The following is a 27,387-nucleotide window of genomic DNA, read 5'->3' on the forward strand; positions in this document are numbered from 1 at the left end:
TGGTAGAGGACAGTGATTCAGCAACTACTGGATGCTGAAGTCCTCTGACATCCTCGATATCTCCCATTGCTCGGGTCAGATGAATAGGGCCTCTTTGGGGTAAGTACAAAGTCTACAGCTCTCTTAAGAAGCATGGGTACTTAATTTTTCTTTGTCTTTAGCTTGAGTTGCGCTTGCCAATTTTGGGACAAGAGAGAGGTTTTTTTGTTTTTGTTTTTTCATTTGTTTTTGTAACAGGGATTGAATCTAGGGGTGCTCAACTTCAACCACTGAGCTACAGCCCCAACCCTTTAAATTTTTATTTAGAGACAGGGTCTTGCTAAGTTGCTGGGTCTAGCTCTAAACTCAAGATCCTCCGGCCTCAGCCTCCCAAGCTGCTGGGATTACAGTCATGTGCCACCAGTTCTGGCAAGAGAGAACATTTAGATCAGCATCTTGTTCACTTGATTATGGACCTAGACTTTCCTGAGAGTATGTTGGGGGTTAGTGAGATAGTAAATCCTGTTTACCAGGCATGTCTGTACCTGGTGACATGGGATACTTTGAAAGAGCTAACTTTAAAAATGCTAGTCCAGTACTGAAAGTAGCATTGGACAACAGAGACCCAGGAAGTATCCCAATCATTGGTGATCTGTGTGCAGAAGTCTACCAGAAGATAGAGTACAGAATGGCCGAATGCCACTATCCTTCCCTTCTTTCTTTCCTCCATGCTACCCAAATTAAAACCCAAGCATCTTGAACTTGGGAATGCACTAGTATATGAAGAGTGAAAAAAGAAGCTGAAAAGAGGATCTTCCAAAACACAAAACTATCTTCTTCATGAGTGGGATGTGGATTATGTTCAAGTACAGATTATAGAGTTGAATTGTATGACTCTTGATCCTTCTGGGAAAGCCTGGAATCAAGGTCTGTAAGAATGTAAGTAGTGTAGCTCTTTGGCATCCTCCAATGTGATAATGCTTAAGAAATCAGACAAAATTTAGATAGATATTTATTATCCTGCTCCAAATAGGTGTGTGAAAATAAATCAATATTCTGTACTTTGGTACCATATGCTAGGGACTCTGTAATTTTCAGGGCTAGCCATGAGGAATGAGTAATATCACACCATGATGAGAGCAAAGAGAAAGCTTCTCATATATGCCATGTGAAAAGGTGTCCCAAGTTCTCTAAGAAGGTCCCTTGCTACTTTTTGGTGTTGCTGGAAAATGTTTGATGACAATTATCTTGGACTCTTTTGAGTTTTTGATATTTTTTTCCTTGAACCCAAAATCATTTTCTTTAAGCCCTGGAAGGTTTGGGAAGGCAAGTCTAAAGATACCCTTGATAAATGTAGTTCTGCCAGAGAGTATGTTAAGCACATGTTTCCCTGGGAGGAAAGAGCTAACCAAGGAGTGAGTGGGAAGAAATGGAGGCTCCACTGCCTCTGCCAAGAACTGAGATGAAGGGAAGTATAGAGGAAGGGATGGGTGGGAAGGAAAGGGAGGGGTGAGAGACACAAGACTGGGGAGGTGGGTGGGAGTAACCAGGTTAAGGTTTGGGACTTTATCATGACAGCACTGGGGAGCAGACTGAGTATCTTAAGACATATATGTATGGGGATATGAGGAAAGATATGACCAAATTTTCTGTCTGGAAAGGTCGCTCTGATTTGCAGTGTGAGAATTGGATCAAGGGGTTGGGATAGAAGGAGGAAGAACAACTGGAAAGTCAATGTATTGATCCAGACTTGAGCATGGTCCATGACTAGGGTCTGAACTAGAGATATTCGGAGTACAGAAAACAGGATAGTGTCAAGGGTTATTCAAGAGTCAACTGAGCAGCACATAGAGGCACTTGGATGTGGTTAGGTGGGACAAAGAGAAATGGAAACAAGAAAGGTTCCAAAGTTTGTGACTTCAGCATAGGGTAGATTATGCCTTTACTTGAAATAGAGCAACCTATGGAACAATTGGTTTGAGGATGCAATTTAGGCAAAATTTGTTGACTTTTTGGTGTCCATAGGATTCAAATGAAGATGACAACTGAGCTAGTAACTATACATGTCTGAATCTCAAGAGAGAGATGTAAATTAGAGATGAAGATCAAGAGTCATCAGCATTTAGATGGTGCCTAACATCCCAAGAATATCTAAACTACTGAGAAATTAAAGTAAGAATAGATTGAAACCTACCAACACCCAATACACACTCTCTACGTTCCAATCACCTGCTCCCTGCATGACTGGTCACTACCCAATACACCATACAATGTCTCTGCTCCACATCTTGGCTCCTAGTGCTCTTGCTGCTTAGAACACAATTTCCTCTTTTCTTTGCCTGTCATACCTTAATTCTTAAGACTCAACTCCATCAACTTCTTCTTGAAGATACCCTCCTGGAGTGTCTCCACTCCTTGTCTGAGCTCCATGGCACAGAGCACCCACTCATCCTTTATTAGGTTAAGCTATGCCTGCCTTCATTCCCTACCAGACTGTGAGCTCTGGGGTACAAACATGGAACCATCCCTGCTGTACCCCAGTGCCTTTTTCTGTGCTACTCACACCTTCATACATGCTGTTCCCTCTGCCTGGAGAATTGTCTCTTCTCTCCCCATGGTCCCCACTTGTCTCAATGTCACCTGTTGAAGAAATACCCAGGTGAATGGACACATGGAGTCTGGAACAGATAGGCAGGGACTGGAATGCCACATTGTAATGGTTAATTTGAATCATCAACTCGATTGGATTAAGAGATGCTAATGATTAAGAGGCTTCTGAATGTGTCAGTGAGGGTGTGTCTAGGAAGGATTGGAATGTGGGATAGTGAATTGAAGTGGAGACCCTCCCTAAGCATGGCAGCACTGCCCAATAGGATGGAATAAAAGCTGGAAGAACAAGGAAGCAGATGCAGATGCAAGCCTGGCTCTTCTTGAAGGGGTTCTTGATTGCTGCTTTGTCTGAGGATATTGGACTCTAGCTTCTTCATTCTTCCAAAGCAGACTCTGCCAGTGATTCTCCAGGTAGTTTCCAGAAGCCTGGGTCTCAGACTAGGGTTGTACTGTTGATCCCTCTTTTTCTGGGGCTTTTGCATCTTGGACTGTGCAGCTGCTGGTTCTTCTAGCTCCCCAGCCTGCAGATGGCCATGTGGACTATCCTGTTTCTAGCTGTGTAAGTCAATCTAATAAATCCCCTTTTTATAATCATACTTCCCATTAATTCTGTTCTTCTAGAGAATCCTAATACTCACATGAAGCAATTTGCAGTTGACTCTCTTGTCCATGAGGAGCCATGGAAGGCTCTAGAGCACAAGGTAATACATAAGATGATTGTAGCAGCTGTGATGCTGCAGAAGCTGTCTTTCTTATCCTTGCTGCTTAACTAACCAGGTACTTATGTGGTGAGTGTGAGTGAATTTCACCTTATAAGTCTGGGGACCAGCTCACCCCTGCTGTTTACTGATCTTGCTGGTTTCTGGGATGTCATAGTGACAGGTGACTCTACCTCAGGGTGCCTTCCATATTCACCACTAACAACAAGAGGGGCTTTCTCCTGGAACAAGGGAGGCTGCAGTATCATCAGCTCTGGTCTCCAGGGAAAAACCAGCCCTTCACATATTTAATAGAATCCCTAACTGAGAATCACAAGTATTGTAAATCATTCACCCAAATAAAAGTCAAGAGTGAAACAATTTGATTCCATTTGCCAACAGAGCATTGTATGACCCTGGGCAATTTGCTTAACTTCCTTGAGCCTCCATGGTGTCATATGTAAGATGGTGACATTTTGTAAAAGCCACCTTCCCTTCCTCCCTGGTTAGTTTAATTCCATTTTATGTGTTTCTTAAATACCCTCTAAAGTGCTATGCAAGTATAAAATGTTATGCTAAGCAGTGAGAAAGAATAGTTATGGCTTATTGAGTACTCATTATACATATTAGCAAGCGTAGCATGGACGGTATTGGGCTTGATGCTCACAACAAAGCTACGAGATACAGAGGATCATCCTTCCTTTACAGATGAGGGCACACACCTGTCCCTGGTTGTTGTATTAGTTTCCTGTTGCTGCTATAACAAAGTACCACAAACATAGTGGCTTTAGATTTCTTATCTTACAGTTCTGGAGGTCAGAAGTCCTAAAATCAAGGTGTTGACAGGGGCTGTGTTCCTTCCACAGGATTTGGAGGGAATCTGTTTCCTGGCACATCCTTAGCTAGGGCCCCTTCCTCCATCTTCAAAGCAACTTCTTTCTCCCTTTCTATCGCTGCAGCTTTTCCTCTGACTCTCACCCTCCTGCCTCCCTTTTAGAAGGTGATGACATTGGGCCCACTCAAGTAATCCAGGAGAGTCTGCCTAGCTCAAGATCCTTAATTTTGTCATGCTTGCAAAGTCTATTGCCATGTAAGGTAACATATTTACAGGTCTGGGAATCAGAATATGAACATTTTGGGGTGGGGGTTGCCATTGTTCTATCTCTCACAGTTGTGAAACTAGTGAGTGCCCATCTGATTCCATACAACCTCCTCCCTAATCTCATGTTGCTCCCTCAAGAACTTGACCCAGTGAAATGCCCAACACCCTCCAGGTCTCTTCTCTATAGTCATACTTTTCTACACTGCCTAATTTATCAAGAGAGGGACTGATCTGAATTTCACCCAGGTTGTGAAACAAACGTTGGGTGAAACACTTTTATTATTATTATTATTTACTGGGGATTGAACTCAGAAGGGTTTTACCACTGAGCTATGTCCCTGACTCTTTTTTATTTATTTATTTTTTATTTTGAAACAAGCTCTCACCAAAATGCTTAGGGCCTCCCTAAGTTTGTGAGATTGACCTCAAACTTGTGATCCTCCTGCCTCAGCCTTCTAAATTGCTGGGATTATAGGCATGTGCCCTGGTGATACTGGTCTTAATTTAACACAGAGAAAACAACAAGACTGGCAAGCACTTTATCCCGAGTGGTGTGGCACTATCCTAGTAGGCCATGTTTGGAAAGGACACAGGAATCCCATGGCCTGTACATCCTGGCTTCCCTCTGGCCATCACGTTGGGTTATTGAAGAGAGAACATGGTAGATAACCAAAGGCCTCAAGGAATAACCATCAAGGAAGTCCATGCAGGCAATCACAGATGTGCAGTGGAGACTTTAGGCCAAAGCAGAGACACATAGGAGGGCTCCTGCAGTGTAGAATCTGCATCATCTTCAAGTCTGGAACATAAAGAAAGCTCCCCACCGGCCCCCACATCAGCCCCAAGGCACACACTGCATTTCTTTCCCAGATAATAGAAGTAATATTTACTCATCTTAGATAACTGAAAATAGAGCACAAGAAACAAAATTCCCATAGTCAGGTAGATTTTGACAATGGTATACTTTGCTCCATTATTTCTTGTATACATTTTTTCATGATTTAGATTACACTGTATATGTAATTTTTGTATTTTTTTTCCTCATCATTACTCAACTCTTTGTAACTCGGTTTTTTGGTAAGCTTCATTTTTAAGGGCTGTGTAATAATCCACAGTAAGAATGTACCACCATTTACTTCATCAATACATTCTTTGGGGGACAATTAGGTTAGATACTTTTCTAAATTTTTTTTTTGCTGTTTTGTACATTTATTTAATTAATATCTTGATGCATAAATTTCTGTACATTGGTGTTGCATCCTATGCTGAAGTTAGGCTTTAAAACCAAAGTGCAAGCAAAAATTGAGTGGTGTTAAAATTAATTTTGAAAAGTATCTCTTAACTAGGTCCCTTAAATCAATGAATCCATTTGGATTTCGCTGGAAGTCCAAATTCTAAGGATTTGTGTTTCTCTTTGCACTTCAGCGATGGCTTCCTTTTCTGGGGCGGTGGAGAAAATGTACTTGGATAGGAAAGGCTAATGAAGTAAACAATTTTTTCTTTGCTCTCTCCTTCCCGTTTTCCTCCCTCTGTCTCTCCCTCTTTCCTTTTCTCCCTGTCTCTTCCTTAGATAAAGTTAAATACACATGCTAGTCCATATTGGGATATTTCCCTCCATGGATGCTCTGCAGGATAATTCCTGGGACAGAAACATCGATGGGCCTCAGCAACGCATCTCCTGGCACCTCTTCAGTGCTCTTGACCTGCCTCTTTTTCCACCCACCACTTGGATCAGCTATGTGCAGGTGCAACCGATTGAATCTCCCCTCGACCTCTAGGCTCCCTTTGGGCCCTGGATTTCTGCCGTTGGGCTTTTCTGCATGCCTGGCCTGAGCCAGCCACGGGAAACTGCTCCCAGTTGTGCAGCCTGAAGGTGTGGGTGTATTAATGCCTGCAAGTCTACTCTGGTCTGCAGGCCATGGGAACCAATGACAGAATCTTCTCCTTCCTGCTCTGGGTGGGAACTTCTAGGAAACATTTCAAGAGCATGATAAGCTCTAATTTCAGGGTGCGCTTCAACTTAGTCACACAGGATGCTTGGCTTTCTCAGGCATCAGTTGGATACTAGTCTTGCCCACCCCCACCCCCATCAGGGACGTAGATCAAGCTTTCTGAATGACTCCACCAAAGCTTCTCCTACTAGGTCCAAAGCAAAGGGCAGGGACGCTACTTGCAACCATCTGTTACAGTAGTTGTGATGGCAAGGTTTCTAGACAAAGTATCTGAGATCCTCTGGTCTTCTCAGCAATCCTGCAAAGTAGGCATTATTATCCCCAACTTAAAGATGAAGAAACAGGCTTTGGCAGAATAAGTAACTTGTTCCTGGCTTCACAAATGAAAGAGCTAGAGCGCAGTTGGAGGCCAGGTCTGCCCTGCTGTAAGTGTGTGTTCTTTTCTGTCTCACACTGTACCCCCACCCAGGGCTGTCCCTGGGAGGAGGTTGGGAGGAGGGCCATTTCCCCACTCCATCTCTGATGAAAGTTGAAATTCGCTGTTTTAAAACAGTGTACTTATTTATTTATGTAATCATTTGTTTCATGTTTATTTTCCCTACCAGAAATTATGAGCTTAAACCCTGAGTCTCTCTGGATTCCCCAGCCTACTCCAGTGCCTGGAACATAATGGGGGCTGTGAGTGTTCGTTGCATGTCTGACAGGTTCTTGGAATGGAGACGAGCAAGGAAATGCCAATGTCCAATGTTAAGTAATTGGGGGAAAGGAGAGAAATAAAAGACAACATTATTGTGGGAGAAAGACATGGGGTTGTGTCAGCAGAGAGAGATACACTTCATTTGCCTGGAGCATGGATATGTCTATGTGAGTCCTGAGAGAAAAGGCTGGAAAGAGAGGTTGGGATCAGAGCAGGACAGGCCTCCATGCCAAAGTCCAGCTTTTCCAGGAACCAAAGTGTGGAAAGGGCTTTTCCCAGGGTAGGAGACTAAATTGTTAGGGATGCTTCTCTAGGATTCTTCAGGAATTAAGATGTGAATCCTACAGTGACATCAACAAAGAACAACCAGGGAATCCCATGATTTGTAAAGGCTATTATCTCTTGGAGATCCATGAATGGGATTTTTACTGAATTTTATTTTTAGACAAAAAAAAAAAAAAAAATTAAAAAAAAAAAAAAAAAAAAAAAACCTTTCAGGGCTAACACTAAAATTCTACTTAGGGATTTTTTTTTTTTTCCTTGGGAAAATATCTTGAATAAACTCTTTGGGATACAGAATGAGACTATGAAAGGCATGGTTTTGGCAGGGCACCAAGCAATAAAACAAGCTCTTTAAACCTCGCTGCATGAGAAAATGAGAAAAAAATTTTATCTCAACTTGAGAAAAACAGAGAGAGGAGAGAGGACTGGGTGAGATGGCGGGCAAGAGGCTGTGTGTTATCAGACATTTGCTACAGAAACCAGGTCTGTCCACTCACCACTCTCAAAGGGCCCAGTGAATCGAGGACAAGTTGTCAGGCTAGGAAAAAGATTTACTCGGCAAGACCAAAGAGATGGTGGACTTGTGTCCCCAGAGACCATCTTCACACAGGTTTTCAGCTCCTTCCATCTGTAGGAGGAAATGATTGATGAAATCTGGTAACTGGTAATCTGTTGATTTGCATCAGTCTTGAAGGGGGAGGAGCAAGATGAGGGAAGTTTCAGGTAAATCAACCCTTGTGCTGCTTGATTAAATGATTAACACGGGCTGTGTGCTCAAGGAGGGGCAGGGATTTTTTAGCAAGGAAAACCGCAAGTGCAGCTACGCTTGTCATTACAAGAAGCAGAATCAGGTTGAACCAAGGGGAAGTTAAATTGTCTCAACTAAAGAGAGTTTAAAGTTAGTGGTTCCAGAGTTGCAGGGACACAGGCTCTTCCTATGACTCTGCTGGCTTCAGCTCGTTGACCCTCAAGAAAGGTCCTCTTGCAACTGCATCCAAAGGCAGGCCTGGAGGCTTTCCCATGGTCTCCTTTTATTTTTACCAAGAAGGAAAACAGTTTCCAGAAGTTTCTAGGAGACTTGTTTTTAGATCACTGGCTAGAACTGGTATCTCTGATTTCATGTGCCTAGACCTTCTCTCACCCCTGGCAAAGGGCAATGAGATTGCCATGGTCACTTAGGCCCCTCATGGTTCATTTTCTGGAATCTGAGGGAGGGCTTCTCTGTGGGGCAAGGACCCCCATGCTTGGATAAAGATGAGGTTTCACAAGAGAGGGACAAATGGGAGATGGCTGTTGGCTAGACAATATATGGTGTCTGAGTGAAGAGCAAGTGAGGAGGAGCCCCTGGTAGGGGCATAGCCAAAATGACCTTTGCAGAAAAGTCTAATAATTTATTATAATACGTATGGTACACAAATGGCCTCTCCCCTCATCCTTGAACACTTTGAAAAGCTCCAACACTGTGCGTGTGGGTTTGTGTGCAGAGCTCACTCCTTCAGGTACACTGTGATGGGCTCACTCCATTAACACCTGGCATCTATTTTGATTTTAGAACCTTTGCTGTGCTAGGTAAGCATTTATCATATCATTCTGGGCATGGGCAAATCAAGGATGGTGTGACTTTCATATCTTGGGTCAGCATAATATGAATCCAAGATACCAGGAGCAGAGGCAGAGGCAACCATGACAACGTGTTTCCAAAGGAACATATATAAGACCTAGAGGAATGCTTGGACACCCATGGGGCATGGAAAAGAAGTCTGAGCCAACCTTATCTAAATTTTAAGTGGTCAGAATGTTTAGGGGACATGGAAGTTATAACTACATTAATGCTACTCACTTTTTGAGTAGGAAATATAGGATCGGGGGATTCTGAGAGGAGATTGAGGAGAGTGTATTGTTAGATTGGCCCAGCTCCTCCTCATCCTCTTTCATCTGCTCTGGATTCTTTTTCTCCTCCACTAGGAGCCCAGCAGGGGTTGTAGGAGTTCTGTGCTGCAACCCCTCAGGATCCTTCCTAGACAAGCCAGCTACAGCCTGGAGAGAAGGGATACCGTTCTCATTCCCTTTTCCTAGTTCTGGAAAGAACATTAAGTGGTTCTACCTAGAGGGACCACCTGAGAGAGTGCAGAGGCCAGGACTTAAAGGTCAAGTTTGGGATGATGTGCTCCTGAGGGTATCAGATAGGGATCCCCACACCACTATATTTCCCAAGAACAGGGTTTCTTGTCTAAAAGGAATTTTAGGGCATATCTGGCTTACATTGACCATTCCCATATGGGCTCCTGAGGTTTGTTGTATTTGATTCTCTTGCAATGTAGAGCCAAAGAAATTATTTGCTAGCAATTGTGAGATGCTTTGAATAAGACCTACGAAGACAGTTGTTAAGCTAATCTAGGATAAATACAAGAAGCAGTGTTAATTCTACCTGGCTTAACACTGTAATTTCTCTGGTGTCTTTCAGCCTAGTTGAGAGTGAGTAGGTGCTTCAGCTAATGTGAAGCAAAAAGACACAAAGCAGAGCATAACCACATCATATTGCTACTGTGGAGGGGTCAGTCTCGTCCTAGTCTCCACTGAGAGGAATCTTAGCAAAGAGGAACCCCTGCACCTCTGGGCTACCAAGCTTTCCCTGAGGGCAGGGGCAGAACCTTGCACTGAGGATGCCAGCACTGACAATACAACTTCCGACCTCTTCTCCTCTTTGGTGACTTTGGATCTATGTAATCTTTTGGGGAACTGTGCTTATCTCATGTTTATCCAGTTCCCTGAACTCCTTAAATTTTCTTGCTCCACTGTTTTTGGGTTCCATTTCTCAAATATACATCATGTTCCAATATGATGTTCCAGTATGTTCCAATATGGCTTCAGCTTCAGCAATCATGACTATATTCCAGCCAGAAGGAAGGAGAAAAAGGGAAGAAAGAGCTTACCTCCTTCTTTAATGATTTCTAGAAACTGTGCATTCCACAATTAACATCCAGTTGGGCAAAACCTAAAACCTAGTCACAAGGCTTCATCCCGCTGTAAGGGGGTCAGTTTGCCAAAAGGATCAAAGAAGTACCTGAGGGTAAAAATGAGAGCAAATGGCAATTGAGTTGACAGCACAAGAACTGAATGACAGAGCCTGAGAGAAGGAGGCAGCAGGAGGTCTGGGCTTAACACCAAGCTGTACTTACCCCATCTAGACCTGTCTCTGAATCTCATAGAGTATTAGAAAGAAGAAGCGAAGGGGTGGAAGGGAAGGTTGCAACACCTTTTTCTGCAGATCACATTACAACTTTTGAGACAGTGGCATACAATAAGGTTGAGCATATAAATACTGTTTTGTTCTGATAAAATTTCATCCTAAATGATAATGCTTGTTGGTAAGTTAGTTATACCCTTCATGGTACACTCACACTCAGGTGCAGAACTAGAAGAGAATTCTGTCCAGAAATGTTTAAAGTTTCTTTCCTGCCTTTTTCTCCCACACTCTATCCTCACTCAGCTTTAGTCCATCTGTCTCAAAGTGTGCACGGTTTTGCAAGAGGATCTCATTCATTTAAGCTTCATATCTGACATTATCTCCAGGGCATGCTCTGCATACAGTAGTATTTATTTTTATTTTTGTAAATGTTTAAAGTGTTTATTTGTTAAAGTTATATTTGAAAATTTGTTTGGGCGTTCTTTTTCTTTTTAATTATAATAGCTTGAAAATGAAAGTAGCTCACATCTGCCTGAGTCTGCCCTGTTGGTTTTACCTATTTCCTCTCTTTCTGCCCAGCACCATTATTATAGGAATCTACATGGTTCACCTGGCTCTCCCTGAGAGCCTCGCACAGGAGGTCCTCTGCCCCTCCTTCTCCCTTTTTCCTATTTTCCATTACTGTTAAATTTTGGTGCCAGGGTTCTAAGAATCATAAAATAAATTAATTAACTTTCCTCCTGTTTTGTTGTTTTTTTTTTTTCCCCCTGAAGAAGTGTATGTGACATAGGTCAATATAGTTCATCCCACTTTGACAGTTTACAGAAATCCACCAGCCAGTTCATCAGAGTGCTGAGGCTATTTTGAAGGTGGCTCCTGCGTAGTGTTCTCAGGTCTTGCTTTTTTCAAGCTTCCCCTATCTTGTTGCATTGATTCTGGTTGTTGACCAAGGAAAGCATTTTTTCATGGGGAGTTCCAAATTTATTACCAAAAAATTGTGTATAGTATAATCTTCTTTTTCTGTATACCTCTGGTGTTTATTACTTCCTCCTTTCTGACGTACTTTTGGCGTTAAATTTGGTTTCCTTTATTATTTTTGACAAATGGTTATTAATTTTGTTTCTTGTCATAGAAACTGGTTAAATTAAAAATTTATTCATTCATTTTAATGAAATTTAAAAAATTAGTCATTCATTTTTTCCCACTAGTTTACTTTTTTCTGCTCTCTTTTCAGTTTATGTTCTCTATTCCTCTCCTTCCACTGCCCCCTAAAAAAATAAGACTTTTACTCTAGGACTGTGTGTTGAACCCAAGAGTGCTCTACTACTGAGCTACATCCCCAGTCCTTACTATCTTTTATTTTGAGACAGGATCTTGCTACATTGCCTAGGACCTCACTAAATTCCTGAGGCTAGCCTCAAACTTGCAATCCTCCTACCTCAGCCTCCTGAGCTACTGGGATTACAGGCATGTGCCATGGTGCCTAGCTCTCTTTTTTAAATAATAAAAATAGTTTGAGGCTATAGTTTTTTTTTTAATTTACTTTTTTATTGTTGTTGTTAAGGTTTCAATAGTGATACATTTGTGTTTTTTTGTTTGTTTAAAATAATCTGCATTTATACTTTTAACTTTTTTCTTGCATCATTGCTACTTGGAAGAGTATTTTTTAATATCTAAAGTATCAGAATGTGAAAAATCATTGTTTTGTCTGAAGTACTGACATCTGGTTTTTATCACATTGATATCAGATAATATGAAGTGAAGCATTTCTGATCAAAACTTTAGCGGGAAATTTGTTAACTAGCACTTGATCAATTTTAGTTATTTCTATCTTTTAATATTCATGAAGACTTCATTTCACTGCCTAGCATATGGTCAATCTTGGTGGATGCTTCATGGAATGTACACCCCATGTTGGGATTGTGTTCTATAAATGTCAAGTAGGTAAAGTTAGTCAATTATGTTGTTCAAACCTTCTCTCTTTTCTAGTGTTTTTTTCTTCCTATCAATTATTGAAAGAAGGGTGTTAAAAAAATCATTCTCTATGCTTGTGGCTTTGTCTAAGTCTCCCTTTAGTTCTTTTAATTTTTAAAATGTATTTCAAAGACCTATTATAAATTCCATACCCATATCCTTTTGATGAATGAATACTTTCACATCATGAAATGAAATGATCCAATTTATCTCTAGGAATACTTTTTGTCTTCAAGACTACTTTGTCTGATAGCAACATGGAAATTAACTTTCTTGTTTTTTTGCCCTTTTACTTTCAACCTGTATATTTGCACTTAGCAGTGTACCTTTCATCTTGTATTTTTATCCAATGTGTCAAACTGGAAGATTCACTTGTAATGTTTAGCTTATTTACAGTCAATGTAACTATTACGCAGTATGATTGGATATATGTTTCCCAGTTGAGATGGTTATTATTTATCTCATTGGTTCTTTGCTTTGTTTCTTCTTCCCTGTTTTTCTTTTGGGGGTAGGGTGGAAGTGCTGAGCTGTGTATTTTTTAGTATCTTATTTGATTTCCTATACTGATCTTAGCTATACTTTGTGTCATTTTTTTAGTGACTGCTCATGGTCTATCTCCTAATAGGATGACATGACTTTAGGATCTGTGTAAGAGTTTCATTTACTCCCTCCCTTTTGTTGTCTCATGCTATAAAACTAACATTTGGCGCCTTTTTTTATGGTTGTTTAAATAATAATGATTTTAAAATATTTTAAAAATATTACCTTAAATTGTCAATAATCTTTTTAAAAATTACACACGGAAATATATATACATTCCTATAAAAATAAGGTCTTCCATATTAACCCTTATATTTATTTTTCTGTTGCCTTTCCTTCCTTCCTGCTGCTCTGTCTACATATTTTATCTGGTGTTTTATTTCCCTTCAGAAAGATGTAACTCAGTCTGAAAATCTTCTTTTAGCATCTCATAATTCAAGTATGCTAGAGATAAATTAAGTTTTTAAAGTGTCTGAAGCATCTTTATTTTGACTTCAGTTTTAAAGCTACTTTGGGCTGGAGATGCGGTATTAGGTTAACCACCTTTTTTGTTTGTTGGTTTGTTTTTGGTGGCGCTGACTAAGGACGGAACCCAGGGCCTCATGCATGACAGGCGAAGGAAGCAGAGGGAAGCTCTGCCTCTGAGTTACACCCCAAACCCAACATGTACTTTTTGCCTTCAGTACTTTAGAAAAGATAGTATTCCATTGTCCTTTGCCTCTGTTGTTTCTCCATTGTGCAATAGGTACATTTTCTCTGGTTGCTCTTAAGATTTGCTCTTTATATTTGATTTTCATTAGTTTACCATGATATGCCAAGGGTGTGGCTTTCTTTTAATTAATCTTGCTTGGGATTTTCTGAGTTCCCTAGGTTGATTTAGAAAGTTATTAGTGATTACCTCTTCAATTTTTTTTTAAAAAATCATTTTATTTTATTTGTTCTAATTAGTTGTACATGACAGTAGAATGCATTTATACATTTTGATAGCTCATACATAAATAGAGTATACTCTGTCATTTTCCTAATTATGCATATTGCAGGATCACATCGGTCATACATGTACATGAGGTAACAATGTCTCTTTCACTCTACTATCATTCCTTCCCCCATACCCCTTCACCTCCTTTCACTCCCCTCTACCTAATATGAAGTAACTCTCTTCTTCCCTATCCCCACTCCCCTAGTTGTGAATTCCCATCAGCTCTTCAAAACTCTTGCTTCCCACTTCATTCTATCCTCTTCTGGAACTTCAGTTACATACACATTAAACTTTGATATTGTCACAAATCTCAGATTCTTCTCTGTGTTCCTTTCACTGGTTTTATCTCTTTGTTTTGGTTTGAACATTTTCTGTTAACCTGTTTATGAGTTTGCTAATCTTCCCTTTGCTAACTCCAGTCTGCCATTAAGCCCATCGGTGAAATCCTTTATTTCTAATATTACATTTAAAAAATTTCTAGCAGGTGTTTGACTTGTTTCCATGTCTCTAGAAATTCCCTGTCTCTTCATGTGTGTTTTCCTTTTTCTGTCTAGATTGTTTTAGCATTTTTATCATCATTATTTTACTTGCCTGACAATTCCAAAATCTGGATCAGAGACAATCGGTCTGGTTCTACTGCCTGTTTCTACTCTTAATCACATTTTCATGATTCCTCACATACCTTGTAATTTTTTATTGATTCCAGCCATTTTGCATAACAAGAACAGTAAAGAGTGAAGTAAGTAACAATTACTTTCAGTATGGAGTTAAAATTTTTGTGGTTGGGTCTTAATTTTATTGCAGCTTTATTTTGATTTTATTGATTTATAAAATGTTTTGAGAGAACAATCAGAACTTTGCCTTCTCTGGACCTTGGAAGTCTGAGTATTGATAAGATTCTGGAGAATTCTTTGTTCTTTACAGCACAGCTGCCAACTTTCTGAGCCATAGGGATTTTTGTCTTTCTCTCTCTTTTAGCTTTGTAGCCTATCAGTATTTTGAGTTGTAGGGAGTCTTTTTTTGTTTTGTCTTTCTGTGTTGACCAAGTTTTTTTTTTTTTTTTTTTTTTTTTTTTTTTACTAGGAAAATCTCTATCTGCCTAAAATTTCTGGAGCAGTTTGAGTTTCTTCCTGTCTTTAAGCTCTTGTTAGCTGAAAGTTAAGAGTGTCTCATGTTGATTTTTCTCTGCTTTCCTACTGTGCTTCATGGGTTGACACCTCGATGGACCCCCATACCTCAGGAGCTGTCTCTCCCCGTCCTCCTGCCTTGTCCCCAACCTTTGGCACACCATTCCTGAAAACTCAGTGAAATCTTAGGGAAGGCAGTAGTAGATAGCAAGACCTGAATCTATACCTGGGACTCCTTAAAATTCTGATTTTTCATGCGGGTCCATGCATAATTGTTAAAAAATTTTCAGAAGTTCAGCTAGTTTGTCCATATCCTCAACTATGGAAGGTTCTTCCTCTTTCTGACACTTTACCAGAGACTAAGGGTGTGAAGAGCTGTAGGTGTTTTATTTCCTACAAATTGCTTATCACTTTTGAGAGTGGAATTCATTTAGGTTACTTTGCATTCTTCGCTCTCTCATGGTTTCAGAAAAACTTTGAATTTTATACTAGCTTATCCAGGTTGTTGGGTTGTTAGGATGAGAGTAAGGACTTCTTGTAAACTTTTCATATCCTAATCAGAAGCAGAACTCAAAATAATATAATTTATTATTGTTGTTGTTGTTAATAGTAGTAGTGATGGTAGTATCATCCAATTCTTCTGTCTTTTAATTTACTTTGTCTGTTTATGGTACATGATGGATCCATGAAAATGTCCCGAGGCAGTTTTGATTCTGTCAGTGTTCTAGTTATTTGTTTTGTTTTGCTTTTACCTTATGCAGTTTGCTACTATATTTGAAAACAAACATTTCAGTTTATTGTTCCAAGATGCAATGGATTGGATAAATAAATCTAAAAATTGTCTTTTGGTATTCCCCTAAATAAATGAATAAAACCCATAAAAATTAATAATTCTCTGGCAAATTCAGTTTATTTTATATTTGACAATATAAAAGTGTCATTATTTTTATTTAATGATTTGTTCTGTATTCTACTTTTGCTGTATTAATAGTGCTAATTCTCTTTGCTCTTATCTCTTATTTTTGATTACTACAACTTTGAATCATTTTGTTTCAGATATAACTCTTGTAAACAGAAAATTATTAAATTTTGCTTCTCAGTTCAATCTGAGGCTTTGGAAAAATTTAAGCCATTTATATTTATTATCATAATTTAAGGCTTAGTATGGCTTTTATTTATATATTTATCATATAGTTACTGGGTATCTTTCTGGAAGCAAAAATATGAACAAAGAAAAAGTTTTTGCCTTTAGGGAGATCATGGTATAATAAGAAGTGAATCCATTAACAATAAATTTACCCAGGGACAATGAAAGAGTAAAAATAAGAGAATTCCTTTTGGAGAATTACCTCCAAAGAATAACTGGATTTTAAGTTCTAATCTATTACTCAACCAAATTTGTATAAAAATACAAAATAAATGCTTGTTTTTATGATTGCCCAGAGGATGTTTTTCTCTTTCAAGTGATATGTTGTGATAAATGTGATATATAAAGAAGTTTCTGGAGAAGCCAGAGTACCATGTTTCTGAAAGAATAGTTTTCTTTCTATCCACTTTAGATTATTTCAGTTAATTTCAATATAATTTTTGCTTAGAGTTTAAGGATAAGGTGTATTATAGAATATTATTTTATAGACTAGTTGATAATTTCTACCCTAGAAAGGGATAATCTTTCTTTCTTTTTTTTTTTTTTTTTTTCTTTGCCGTGCTGGGGATTGAACCCAGGGCTTTGTGCTTGCAAGGCAAGCACTCTACCAACTGAGCTATCTCCCCAGCCCAGTAATCTTTCTTTTTAATGAATCAAAACATTTCTAATTTTTAACTGAAATAAGAAATTTCCACTAAACAATATTTTTCTTAAAACTGTTAAGAACTTTTTGTGTTTTAGGCTCTGAGGAGAAAAAAATTAAAATAGATTACTTCAGATTATTTTGCCACTGGAAATAGAGGCAGTTTTTTTTTTTTTTTTTTTTTTTTAACAGAACTGTCAGCTGGCTGGGTTAAATGAGTAGGGCCTAGGGGAGACAGCTTCTGACCCTGTGTGTTTGCTCAGGGTGAGGGAACATCTGGGGAAGTGGATGTGTCACTGTCCATAAGAAGGGATGAAGGAGGAAGCTTCCTGCCTGTGCCTTTTAACAGGAAGCCAGGGGGAGTCAGTGTTACAGGTCTGAGGCCTGTCCTCTGCTAGGCTCAGAGGCTGGTGGAAGGAGAGTGACCTGCAACCCCAGGATTCAGGCCTGTAGTGTTCTTTTCAACTGGAGAAGTCAGTAAACTCAGCTTCTTTGCTGAGAGCACCTAGCATTCAGACAAGAAAGGAACCCTGGATTTCCCCATTGTAGCAGAGCCAGCTTCTTCTATGATGAGCTGATTCTCTCTCTCCCCACTTCATTCCCACTGTAGTGGCCTTTAGACAGTTATGGTTGCTGATAGCCACCTTGATTATCCTTCTCGAAACCCCTGTACCCTGTGGGACCTGGGGTCACTGAATATTGTGGTATAAATAAGCCAAATAAATGCCTAACATGGGAACCTGTACCGATTTAGAGCTCACAGTTCATAGAATGATCATATGTCTCATTGCCTGGGACAGTCACCAACTATATCTGTTACTCTGGCATAATTGATAAAACCACTCTCCTTTTCACTCTCAGCAGTATCTAGATTCAGATGATAAATTATATGTTTACTCTATTTTTCCACCTGGGACAAGATCCATCCTTTGGCTTATACTGACACCTGTAGGCACACACAATGGTTTTGAGGAGATGAAAAGCTGGAAGTTCCTTTTCATTCACAATCTCCAGTATCATCCATTCAGAAATCTAGGAAGGGGCAACATTTCACAGGAAGATGCTACACACTCTGCTACCATGAATGTCGGAGGTCATACTAGTACCAGGAGTCATGGGAATGCTCCACAGAGAACGCTCTGATCACTCCTCTTTGTGACAGGAGTCACCCTCAGTGTTAGTTCAAAATTAGAATCCCAAATGGCTCCAAGACACTCCTGGGTTGAGGGGTTCAATATGCAGGGCCCTCACTTGGGGCTAGGCAGTTGCTGGAACAGGGAAGGGACAGCCTGGTGAGGACAGCACGGAGTCTGAGCCTGTGTGTGGCCACACCAACAGAGGTTTGGAAGGAGACATGAGTGGAGCAGTTCCAAGGCCCCTGGTCTTATTTGCTGGAAATTAGGTGGCCCAGGATCTGCTTGGACAAAGGAGGCCCAGGACACTGGGGGCATTGTGAGCTGCAATGCATGAGAGCTTAATCCCCTCATCTCCCTGGGTTTCCATCACGACACCTGGGTTCCAATCTGACCATCAGACCAACACAAAGCACTTGAAAAAAATTAAATTCAGAGGTCAGCACAGCTTTGGCAGGACTAATTTGTTTGCTTGGCTGTCAAAATGATGAATTCGAGACAGATTAACCCTTGAGTTCCTGGCCTAAAGCCCTGGGGAGGGGGCTGCCTTTTCCCTGCATGCAGTTGCCTTTGTGTGGGGGCCTCTGTTCCAGCAGATGCCACCCTGGGCCAATTGTTCTAGACCTCAGAAAAGTGAAAACAGGCCATTGCCAAGATAAGCAAGGCTTGAAGTTGTGTTTGCTCTGCTTGGAGTAAATCAGGGTAGGAAGGGAAACACAGGATGTTGTCTGACTTCCAGGTATTCTTGTAAGTTTTTACTGGAGCTTTTATTTTTGTCTTTTTTTTTTTTTTTTTCCAAGACAGCAGTGTGGTAAAACCTCTGTTAGGATAAAAGTCGCAGGTTTCACCAATTCCCTTTGAAAGGGCTTGAACTGGATTCTTCCAGACTCTCTGTGAGAAAATCCTGGCCATGCCCCTTGACCTGCGTCTTGGGAATGTGGGGGTGAGCGGGCTGCCTTCTGGCTGTCACTTGCTGAATGAACAGACCATAATGGGTCAATTCTCTGCTGTCTGCTATTTAAAACAACGGGTTCCTTCCTGTTTCCTATGCACTGACTGAGGCTTCTTCTGTGTTAGGGAGAGAGAGGGGGAAAAAAGGAGACTCAGGAATAAAGTGCCTCCTCTGAGACTGAATGAGCTACACATCTCAGCCCACTGTGGCACAAAAGCGCCTAACTGTTTTATCTGTACAGATGGCTCTCATTTGGTGTTGGTGGCCTGACTCTGTGAGGTAATTTCCCCAATACTTAGTTCTTTAAACTGGAGGAGGAGGGGGAAAAAAACAAAAACAAAAACAAAACAACCCTTTAAGCCAAGCTAGAATCCTATAAGAAACAGAATTGCTCCTAGGGTTGTGTGTTGAATTTCTGCAGAAGTCCCTGAACTGCAAATGTTCCTTCCAGGAGGGGAGGAGGGAGAATATAAAACCCCCTGGCCAGAAATAAGAACGCCCTGTGCTCTGACTCTTTGTCCTCCACCCCGGGGGTGCCCAGGTACCTGCTGGGAGTGAGCTACCCCTCCCCTCCATGGCCTGGTCCCCAGGAGCAAGGACAAGAGTGGCCTCAGAGTGTGGGGCAGGGTCATTTTGAGACTCTCCCTAACTTTGGCTCTTTCTCTATTTCTCACAGCAAATGGGACAGATGTTAGTAGGAGTACCAGGTTTCCTTGGTTACTGTGAATTTCAGTAGCAACCATAGGAGACAAGCAACTCCTGCTTTCCTGGGGACACCACTCCACTGCTGCTGGGGCCTGATGGACACACAGATGGTCACCTCTTGCCGTGCACAGCTTGGTGGCTCTGGGTGCTGGGACTTCCTGGGGGAGACAGGCCAGCCTTCCGTGCTAAGGACATTGCTGGGACATCACTCCTTCACTCATTCACCAAACACACTGGGCTCTTGTACAGAGGAATAGGATGCAGATTAGGGATCCCGGCTCTCACCTGCAGGAGCTGTTGTGTCCACACGGCAGGAATTAAGTGAGACACATCTGGACACTTGCTCTGTCTGAATGGCAGTTTCATGGAGAGATGCTGTTGAGCCAGGTCTTGAAGAAAAAGGACAAGACTGCTGGTCTGAAAAGGAGGAAAATATTCTCAGAGAGGAAAATAGGAAAAGCACAGAAACATGTATATGGTATGATCAAGAAATGGTATTGGGTACCATTTGGGTGGCATCCAAAGTGCAAACACTGGCACTTGGTAGATGATTGTGTGCATGTGTGAACAGATGTGGGCGTCTGTGTGTACGTGTGGGTATGCATGCGTGTGTGTGGGTGGCATGTTTAAGGACGCAGCATATGGAGGCTTTAAAAGTTAGGCTGGAACCAGACTGAGAAAAGCCTATTTGGCAAAGGGAAGGGGGGAGACAAGTTTTTGAAGTCTCAGGATACATGAGTTGGTTGGTTAGAATGAAATAATCAGACAAGGCTTTTTGAGAGCTCATCTTGGATACTAATAAGGGAAGGATTGGAGGGAGACAGGAGGAAACTGGGGACCTAGGACTAAGTGAGGGTGATGGAGATGGGGAGACAGTGGGAAGCTGGCAGCGACTGAGCAGGGGGCCTGCTGGCAGGGTGGGGAAGGGGAGAGGCTCCTGGCTGAGCACTCACCACAGTGCTGAATGTGGGAGCTGCAGGTCCAGGGAGAGAAGATGAGTTCAAGGCTCTGAATTTGAGGCTCCCGAAGAACAGCAGAACCAAGCTCACCCTGAATGGTTGTCAGGCATTATAGACCCAGAGAATAGGCAAGTAGAGCCTTTGAGACAGAAATGTCCCCACAATAGAGAAAGACCAGAAGGAAGCAGATGAGGAGGAGACAGATGCCCCAGGGCCCAGATGGAGACAGGCAGCCCATCAGGAATTAAGAGCAAAGAGAGGAGAGGGTGGGCACAGAGCCAGCCGAAGTGACTGAACACACAGTCCCCAGGGAGGTAGGACAGGCCTCACGACGGTGCCACAGCTCCCTTCTGTCTCTCCACTTGGGCTGTGAGAGATGACTGTGATGGGGGTGGGGGTGACAGAGCCTTGGGGACCAGATTGGGCTGAGGGAAATGCATTTTCCTGACATACTCATAACCATCCTCACATTGAGCTCCACAGGTCAGGCCGGGCATCAGCTCCCTATTTCAGAAGAGACCCACCCACTGGATGCCCTGGGAGGTGCCCTGCTCACCAGTGACCACCATTCCAGAGTAGCTCTGTGAAGATGGCTACTGAGAATACCTAGATGAGGTATGAGACATGGTGGTCTTTCCATTTCCTCTTTAGGGAAAGGCAGGAATATTTTCTTGGCATGAGAATTCGGGTGCTTCCTCCTAACCTCTCAAAGCATAAGGCTTTTTCTCTCCTCAGAAGGTGCAGACTTTAAGTCGGGAAAATCATCATCCAAATGTGCCCTTGACCACTTACTGGCCACAGGACCTTGGGTAACTCAACCTACTCTGATTTTCTTAGAGTTACTGTGAGAATTCACTGAGCTCGCACCTGTGAGACCGACTGCACACTGCCCTTGTGCACGTGACCCTGTGAAGGCAGGAGTTGTCCTCGGTTTAGTTCTGTCCTGTGGCCAGTGCTCACAACAGAGGAAATGCTTCACACAGGAAATACTTCAAAAACCACCTGACGGATGGGTGGACAAATTTAGGCTCCTGGCATCTTCGGGGTACCCAGTAAAAATGGAGTAAACATGAATTGCTTTTCTTCCTCATTTTCTTCTTCTCGCATTTCCTTCCCTTGCCTCGTAACTTTCTGTCTGCTCCGTCTAATTTTTTTTTTTTGCCTTCCTCCTTACTGTCTGCTATCCATTTCTCTCTCTCTCTCTTTTTCTTCTTGTTTCTATTTTTGTCCTTCCCTTTCAACCTCTAAATTCTACTTGAAACCTGTGAATGTGACCTTATATGCAAATAGGGCCTTGGTGGATTCAGTCAAGCTCAGATGAGGTTATACTGGATTTGGGGAGAACCTACATCCAATATGACCAGAGTGCTTACAAGAAGAGGGACATTTGGACTCAGAGTCACATGGAGAGACATGATGGCAGAAGCAGGAATGGGGGCTGTGCTGTCAAAAGACAAGGATCACCAAGGATGGTGACACCCACTAGCATCCAGGAAAGCATCATGGGATGGATTCTCCCAAAGGTCTCTAGAAAGGAATCAACCGGCCACATCTCGAATCAGACTTGTGGCCTCCAGAACTGTGAGACCATTTCTATTATTTTAAGCCATCCAGTTTGTGGTACTTGGCTGGTGCAGCCCTAGGAAATGGAGACACTGCCTCTTGCACTTTTGGAGTATTGGCCCCAGAGCCTCCTGCCCCTGCCTGGGCCCTTCAGTTCCTCCTTGGAGGGTGCATTAAGCCATCCCTGGGGGTTGCTGAGGAGGCCTGCAGATCTCTTTTATTTTCACATCTTGCCTTGCACAATCAACAGCACAGAAAAGTACAACAAAGTCATACAACATGTCTTGGTGGGGAAACCACATGGAGCCTCACTTGAGGAAAGGAAGGAAATATGACTGACTGGAAACCTGGGGATTTTCAAGTGTGCTGTCAAATGCATTGTTAAAGCACGCCACAGGTTAACCACCAGGGACAGGTGAAAACGGGCCAGGGAGGTGCGCAATGGTGGCTTGGTTTCTGGGGCACATACATCTCCAGGTGCCAGAGCAGCTGTCCCACATGCAGGGGTTTTCTGCTGATTTTAGAGGCCACAAAACTCACAAGCAGCAGTTACCCCTGATACACCATATGTCACTCAGCAGCAGCATGGAATGGCTGGCACCAGGCGTGTAAGCTGGAGGGACTCTGTCAGTGAGGTCTCAGAAGCTGCATGAACTCATAAAGAGCAGGAGAGGGCACTGCCAGGTCCACCCAGTGTGAGCCAGCATGCACCCAGCTTCCAGCCAAGGAACTTTCAGACTCTCTTAGCCTAGGTGGCTGTGGTAGCCCAAGGTCATGGACAAGGGTTAGGCTGGCTCCATCAGCTTCCACACATTTTCCTTGGAGGACTGCATGCAGTGTTGTCACAGCTCAAAGAAAGGGAGGAAGACTGTATTTTTTGGCAAAGCAGAATGTCTTATTGGGATACTGGGGCCAAGAGTTGGGGTGGGGAACAGCATCCCTTTTATTGGTTCCTCTGAAGGACTGTGGGTCTTTACAGGAAAGGAGACCCTGGAAGGAAACTGCAGAGATGAGAACCAGGGCAGAGGGGCCTGCCCAGGGAGTGGCCTCCATGCAGTCACCACTCTCACCCCTCAAACAAGTGGACAGCCATATCTGGATGAGGCGGGACCAGGGGTCTTAGTCTGTTTTGTGCTATCGTCACAGAATGCCAGAGTCGGAATGACGTATAAGATAAATTTATTTTTCACAGTTCTAAAGGCTGGAAAGTCTAATATTAAGTTACCAGCATCTGGTGAGGGCTTTCCTGCTGCATCGCCCTATGAAGGAAAGTGAGCGAGACAGAGAGGGAGAGAGACGGAGGGAAGGGGAGAGAGAGAGAGAAAGAGGGAGAGACCTGACTTACCCTTTTATAACAAACTCTCCTGTAGTGATGGCATTGATTTATTCATGAAGGCAGAACCTCTTGGCCTAACCATCTCTCACTAGGCCCCACCTCCTAACACTGTTGCATTGAGGATTAATTTTCCAGCACACGCTTTTTACAGGGGTACATTCAAACTGGAACAATCATCAACTCTAACACAAGAGCAACCTGAGGCCCGAGGCAGAGGCCTGGGGCTGAAGGCATGGATGAAGTATTGCCACCCAGATGTGGTGGGCAGAGATTGGGCAGAGGAGTGTATGGAGGAACTGGGCCTGGAGCGCTAGGTCTGTTCCACTGGAGGAACCATGGGGTCGCCAAGAATGAGGTCAACAATGACCCAGTGGCAAGTCAATCAGGAAAATCTACGGTGTGAGCAACTGCCCTCACGGTTGTGGATCCAGGGAGAAGAGAACCAGTCGAGGGAGGCGGCTGTGGGAGGGAGGCAAGGGAATCTCTCTCACGGTGTCAGGGGATTCCAACTAAATTGACCAGTGAGATATAGAGAAAAACAGTACCAAGTTTCCCTCATTGTTAGGGAGAAAAAGGTCCTAGCTTGGTTTGGGGGATAAATAAGGGTGGAATTAGAGTTAACTTAGAAGAGTGATGAAGGGGACAGCTGGCTCTGTGGTTGGGCTATGTGCCCATCAGCCACACTTCAGCCTCACCCTGAAGAAACCTAGGAAAGTAGCTTTGTGGTTTAAACTGCTAATTGGGCATGTATTACATAAGCAATTTCCTGAAGAATGGAGAAGACTCTGCCACAGGTCTGAAATTCTCTGTCCTCCAAACTTTGGGTTCTTACAGGTAAGAAGCCAGCACCAGGGAGACCTGCTGGGGCCAGTGGAAGCAGCATGTTCCAGATGGGGGAATTTTAGCTTAGGAAGCCCACATGATCTACATTAAAATTTGCAGGAGCTGTACAATCCATGCTTTCTCTATTCTTGCCTCCCTCCCACCCCCCTGTTATGTATTATCATCTGCTTATCAGAGAGATCATTCAACCTTTGGGTTTTTGGAATTGACTTGGCTTGGGAAGGAAAAACAACAGAATGAGACAAACATCATTACCCATGTACATGTATGATTAATTACACAAATGGTGCAACTCTACTTCACGTACAACCAGAGAAACAACAGGTGTACCCCATTTGTGTACAATGAATCAAAATAAATAAATTTTAAAAAAATTTGCAGGAGCAATAGAGAAGCCCATGTTCAGGGGTTTTGAGCTTGTTTTGTGTATGCTATGGACCACTTTGTCAGTTTGGCGAAACCTACGTGTTACTTCTCAAAAATGTCTTTAAATGGACAAAATAAACTAGATGAAAATATGTACTGAAGTACAGGAATTAAAATATAAACTCATGATGTCATCTATGCACCTCTTTATTAACCCATTAGTAAACGAGAAGCCATACTGGAAGGCTTAACAGCCACCGTTCTTCTGAAGTAGTGTTAAGTATAAATGACACCTGGCTATACATGCAAAAGGTGTAAGTTGGTGTGAAAGTATCTATGGTTTCTATTGGTGATAGCACTATAGGTACTGCAAAAAATGATGTGATCGTTGACTACCTTTATAATTGAAGAAGTGTAGAGAAAACAAAGTTGAAAAAATTTTTCCCATCTAAGGTCACAGATTTCCTGAATTTTATCCAAGGAACTTTGGCGGATGCTGGACTTGTTAATTTTATGAAGCAATGGAGATTTGGGGGTTTATGTCTTCAAACAGCACGATCTCCTAATTATCATAACACATTTGTTGATCTGATTAAGTCTGGAAGGGGGAACCTTGCCTGCATGAGAAACTTGACCTTCATGTAATCCTATGTTGGTAAACTGAGTAATGCCTGCCCACTACCCTCCAACCAGAGATGTCTATGTCTTCATCCCCAGAATTGTGAATATGCTAACTTATATGACAAACTTGCAGATGTAATTAAAGGTTTTGAGATGTGGAGGTTGTTCTGAATTACAAGGGTGGGCCCAAAGATCCACAAAAGCCCTTATAAAAGAGATACCGGCAGATCAGACACAGCAGGAATTGGAGTGATTCAGGGATGTGTCCATGAGTCAAGAAGTTCAGGAGACTCCTAAAAACTGAAAAAAGCAAGACATGGCTTTCCCCTGGAAGCTTCCAGAAAGAGCACAGTTGTGTTGGCATATTGCTGGTAGACTTTTCTTCTCTAGAGCTATAAGTTAATACATTTGTGTTGTTCTGAGCCACTAAGTTTGTGTTAATTTGTCATAGCAACAATAGGAAGCTTAATACACTTATGTAAGGTATACAGTTCCACTTTAAAACATCTTGTGTTGAGCGGTATTGAAAGGGCACAGCTCCGTGACTTCTTATGCATCATACACAGACCATGATATGGAATGTTCCAGCACCCAGCACCCTCCAGGTTAGGACCCCCAAAGATGTACTCCATAAATTAGTTTGTTTTTCCTGCTTTTGGACTTCATACACATGGAATCATATCTGAAGTGTTCATTTGTGTCTGGCTTCTTTCACTGTCATGCATGGGATTCATCCATGGGATTCTTGTCATTATTCTACATTGAATTTAGTCCCGTTTCAGCTTGGTAGAAAGCTCTTATAACCATCCTCCCCCTCCCAAATAAAAGTAGAAATAAATATGCCATCTTATATTTTCCCAACTGCATGGCTTCCTTTCGATGGCCTGAAGTGCTCCAAAATTCTTCCTCATTTCTCTACCAGGAAGGTAGGGCCTTGCTTGGCAGCCTGAGAGAAAAGTTGTTTTTTTTTTGTTTTTTTTTCAATTTATTTTTATTTTTACAGACTGCATTTTGATTCATTGTACAAAAATGGGGCACAACTCTTCATTTCTGTGCTTGTACATGATGTAGATTCACACCACTTGTGCAATCACACATGTACATAGGGTAATGATGTTTGTCTCATTCCACCATTTTTCCTATCCGCCCCTCCCCTCCCCTCATTTCCCTCTTCACAGTCCAAAGTTACTCCATTATTCTCTTACCCTCCTGCCCCCACCCCTCTTATGTATCAGCATCCACTTATCAGAGAAAACATTCAGCCTTTGGTTTTGGGATTGACTTATTTCACTTAGCATGATATTCTCCAACTCCATCAATTTACCTACAAATGCCGTAATTTTATTCTTTGTGGCTGAATAATATTCCATTTGCTGACACCTCTTATTGCTTGTATTCTTGATAATGGCCATTCTAATTGGAGTGAGATGACATCTTTGGGTGGTTTTGATTTGCATTTCTCTAATTACTAGAGAAGTTGAACACTTTTTCATATATTTATTGATTGTTTGTATATCTTCTTCTGTGATGTCTGCCCCGTTAGGAAAGTTTTTTAGGCTTGAATTTCCTTCTCTCAAGAAATCCCAGTCTCCAGGACCGCACTCCTCATGTAGAGCCCTGAGGTCTGGCCTCTGTGCCTGGCTTTCTTGAGGATGGCAGTCCCTCCACACCATATCCTGAGGATTTCCTGGCAAAGATTTTCTTCTGCACCAACCAGTGCAGGACTCGGTTTTCATCTGTGTCTCCCTTTTCCACTGAGACCTGAGCACCTCTGCTCCCGACTTAGAGACATCTGGACTCTTTCCTCCCCTCTCCTCAAAACAAAACTGCCATATCTCTGGGGTTCCTCTTTGGAAGTAGAGACATTTCCATCCTCCTCAATCTCTGGCCCCACCATGGAGAGACCCCCATCCCTCCTTAAGGTAGCTGCCTCCTGGACTTTTCTTTCCTTTTTCCTTTTTCCTTTTTTTTTTTATTTGAGGTACTAGGTAT

General features: G+C 42.1%; 1 protein-coding gene across 1 annotated transcript in view; it reads right to left on the reverse strand.

The window, feature by feature from the left end:
- Positions 1-27,387, reverse strand: part of LOC306641043 (uncharacterized protein) — a 45,223-nt gene that overhangs the window by 12,187 nt on the left and 5,649 nt on the right. The window contains exons 4-6 of the mRNA XM_079105890.1: positions 19,993-20,124; positions 9,161-10,384; positions 7,818-7,948 (exon numbers count right to left, since the gene is read on the reverse strand). Coding sequence (XP_078962016.1) covers positions 7,818-7,948; positions 9,161-9,411 — 382 coding nt within the window. The 5' untranslated portion in view covers positions 9,412-10,384; positions 19,993-20,124. The remainder of the gene's footprint in view (positions 1-7,817; positions 7,949-9,160; positions 10,385-19,992; positions 20,125-27,387) is intronic.

This window comes from Sciurus vulgaris (assembly GCF_902686455.1).
Source record: "Sciurus vulgaris genome assembly, chromosome: 12".
Classification (NCBI taxonomy): domain Eukaryota; kingdom Metazoa; phylum Chordata; class Mammalia; order Rodentia; family Sciuridae; genus Sciurus; species Sciurus vulgaris.